This window comes from Teleopsis dalmanni, chromosome 2 (genome assembly GCF_002237135.1).
Source record: "Teleopsis dalmanni isolate 2A chromosome 2, ASM223713v2, whole genome shotgun sequence".
In the NCBI taxonomy this organism is placed as follows: domain Eukaryota; kingdom Metazoa; phylum Arthropoda; class Insecta; order Diptera; family Diopsidae; genus Teleopsis; species Teleopsis dalmanni.
The window spans coordinates 139,234,996-139,238,039 of record NC_051847.1 but is presented as its reverse complement, the minus strand read 5'-3'; the positions used below and the strand labels follow the sequence as shown (position 1 = coordinate 139,238,039).

The 3,044-nt window shown below is 28.9% G+C and overlaps 1 protein-coding gene across 1 annotated transcript; it reads right to left on the bottom strand.

Moving 5' to 3' along the window:
* Window positions 1–426: 426 nt before the first annotated feature.
* On the bottom strand, window positions 427–2,822 carry LOC119681298 (procathepsin L). The gene is made up of 5 exons (XM_038094451.1): window positions 2,690–2,822; window positions 2,093–2,245; window positions 1,630–2,016; window positions 774–934; window positions 427–709 (listed from the first exon to the last, which is right to left on the bottom strand). The coding sequence occupies exons 1-5, from the start codon at window positions 2,801–2,803 to the stop codon at window positions 514–516; spliced, it is 1,011 nt and encodes a 336-aa protein (XP_037950379.1). The 5' UTR covers window positions 2,804–2,822; the 3' UTR covers window positions 427–513.
* Between the last annotated feature and the right edge of the window lie 222 nt (window positions 2,823–3,044).

The window sequence follows — 3,044 nt, the reverse complement described above, 5'->3', positions numbered from 1 at the left end:
CATGAACAAATTAATTAATATTAAAATCATTTTTCAGAATATTTAAAAATACAAACACTGATGCTATTAGAAAAGCTCTTTGATATTATTTATCTTTAATAACAATCAAAGATAAATTGAAAACGATAGTCCAAGTCAATATATTCGGATTATCTATAAATTATCATATATAATTATATATTGTAATATGTATTTTTTTTATATATTTGATAATTCGTGACCACATTAGGTCAAACATACATACTCGTAATAAAGATTATCATTGCTTGACACACTTGAAATACAAAAGAATTATTTTATAAACCTACTAAACTGCATAACTTAGTATAACTTTTTTCTAATAAATAAATAAATTTTTAAAATAAAATCGATTAATTTTATCAATACGAAATATACACTTTTTATTAATTTATTATTCCACGAAGAAATCAAATGTCCTTGTTTTTATTCAATTGAAATACTTAGGATTTGATAATATTTAATATTGTTTAAAAGCAAATTTCACTGAATTTATTAGACAACAGAATATGCTGCATAATTTGCAATGCCACATAGATTTACGCCCTTCTTTATTCGCATATAGCCATCTTCACCCCACATATCGCCCCACCAATTTTTTAAAATCCAGTAGTCTTTCTTATAACCAACCACCAGCATCGCGTGATTAACCATATCAGATGAACAATTTTCGTCATCATATACACCGTCACTAAAAAATATTTTTATATTACATGTATAGTTTAAATTAATAATGAATAAAAATAAATGCTTACCTATAGAGTTGAAACGTTTTGGGTGTAGCATTTATGGAAACAGCTACTGGACCTATATGGGCTACAGCAGCCATTATAGCACTTTCATCTTTGGAAGGTAGAATAGCCCATGAAGTTACATTTACAATAGCTAGTTCGGGCACAAACTGGCATTTACCTTTCTATAATGACCCGATGGCATCAAATATAAGATATTATATTATAAATCGGATTTTCTTTTTTTAGTTTTTGACAATAGGATAATATATTCATTGGTGGTGATAACACATTTTTGATTTAGAGACTTAAAAAAAGAAATGTAACACAACAAAATCTGTAATAGAAAAGCAATTTGTAACCGACAGAAGTTGATATTAGCGTAACAGTGCTGAGGTTATCAGAGGTTACTATAAGTTGAGCTACAATTATGAGAAGATGACCAAAATGTTGGTTCTATTTTGAAATAGATGAGAAGTTAAATCATATGCTTTATGAGCTTTCTTTCGTCTTAGATACTTTATAGAAAGACTTCACTGCGCCGATTATGGGCGTCTCTATACCAGTACCAAATTAGAAAGACCTAAACGGGCTATATTTTGATGCATATTTCGAAAATAAAAAAATGTCTTATATTCTATGGCCCAAGTAATTATATGAACTGTTAAGTTTAAGTAGGTAAGCAGCACAAAAGACCAACAAAAGTCACAGTGCTTCGATGCGAAGAATGTTAGTAACCTATTTATTGCTATCTTATTCGTATCCTATTAAATTGCACTATCTTTCACTCGCATCACTTTTCTGGGAATATTATTAACCAAATTTGAAAAAATTAAATAAATTATATTACTTTATACATCAATATTTATTTTTAACTCACCTTTGATACATATTTGTAATCTTTTCCACGCATTATACCACCAGTATCTTGTAAATATTTCAGTGTATTTCTAAGGGAACCACCGGTACAACCCTGATTACCATGAGAAATACTGCAATCTACAATTTGCTGTGGACTTAAGTTAAGTAAACGCCCAGTGCGCTTAAATACTTGTCCCTCTATGCTTTCCGCTATACTAAAAGCATAACATGAACCACAAGTGTGTTGATTATCAGGTGGCGTCTTAAATCCTTTCTCACGCCAATCAATTTCTTCAGGTGTATCCTTCATTAAAGGAGAACCAACAATTTCGGAACCCAAGTCTAATGATTCGAAACGTTTACTACGTAAAAGGCGTAAAAAAGCCTTTAAATAAGATTTGTTGCTCTAATGACATATAAAAAAAAAAGAAAATATTTTTATTATATCAAATTAATATCTATATATATATGACAGTTCTTACTAAATCAGAGAGCATGTTTGTACGCAATCTGTAGGAGGTTTCTCCGCTCTTGAAACGCTTGTTGTGTTCACGTACCGCATCGCGATTCTCCTCAAATGCAGTGCGACTACGAAATTCATCGTAGGTATGAGTGTAGCTTTTGTTGTTGAAGTTCTAGTAACAGTTTTATTATTAGTGTTTCTTATTACTTTTTAAATCGTTTTTGAATTTAGATAATCTAAATCAATTTAGTTTAATTTAAATCTCCACTGTAGTACTCTATACCCAAGCGTAGTAAAATTTGTTTAAAAATTATAACTTTGACTATAAGCTCAACCAAACACTACATGTATTTAAACGATATATTATTTGGTTTATCGGTTACACAATATTTATTCACATTTAGCAATGAAGTAGTCAATATCTACCATTTCCAACATTACATAAAAATAAGTAACGTGGCATCAAAATCACTCATCGTTAATTTATGCCAAGAAATCGGATAAGTGAGTTAGGAATATATCAGTAATAGTTATAATTAATAGTTATAAATTTTATATATTCATTCCAACTTTCTTTTTATTTTGTTTTAAATTGAAACGCATTTTTTTTACTTACTTTAAATTCATCAAATGAATCGAATTCAATGATTCGTCCATTCTCTTCAAGAAAGCCAGTATTCTGCTTTGTCATCAACAATAAAATTGAAAATATACTTATAATTTTGAACATTTTATGGAAATGCACTCAAGTTTCGATTTAAAAACAAAACTGACAAAATATTTTGATATCCACAATTTAGACGTAAACATAAAATTGAACATTGGAGAATTGCTTTTAATTGCATTTCGCCTAGACCAGCACTTTTAATAATTCAGCAGTTAAAGCTGAATTAACCCTTTTGTGATGCAATTAAACTTTAATTAATTTTTAATGCCCGCTTTAAGGAAAGAAACTTAATTCTTAATATAAA

Excerpts from the sequence above, each read along its gene's own strand:
- LOC119681298 (XM_038094451.1), bottom strand. The coding sequence starts at position 2,803 with ATGTTCAAAATTATAAGTATATTTTCAATTTTATTGTTGATGACAAAG. Across the intron at positions 2,246-2,689 it reads ATTCATTTGATGAATTTAAA|AACTTCAACAACAAAAGCTA; the intron begins GTAAGTAAAAAA and ends AACTGTTACTAG. Across the intron at positions 2,017-2,092 it reads CAAACATGCTCTCTGATTTA|AGCAACAAATCTTATTTAAA; the intron begins GTAAGAACTGTC and ends ATATGTCATTAG.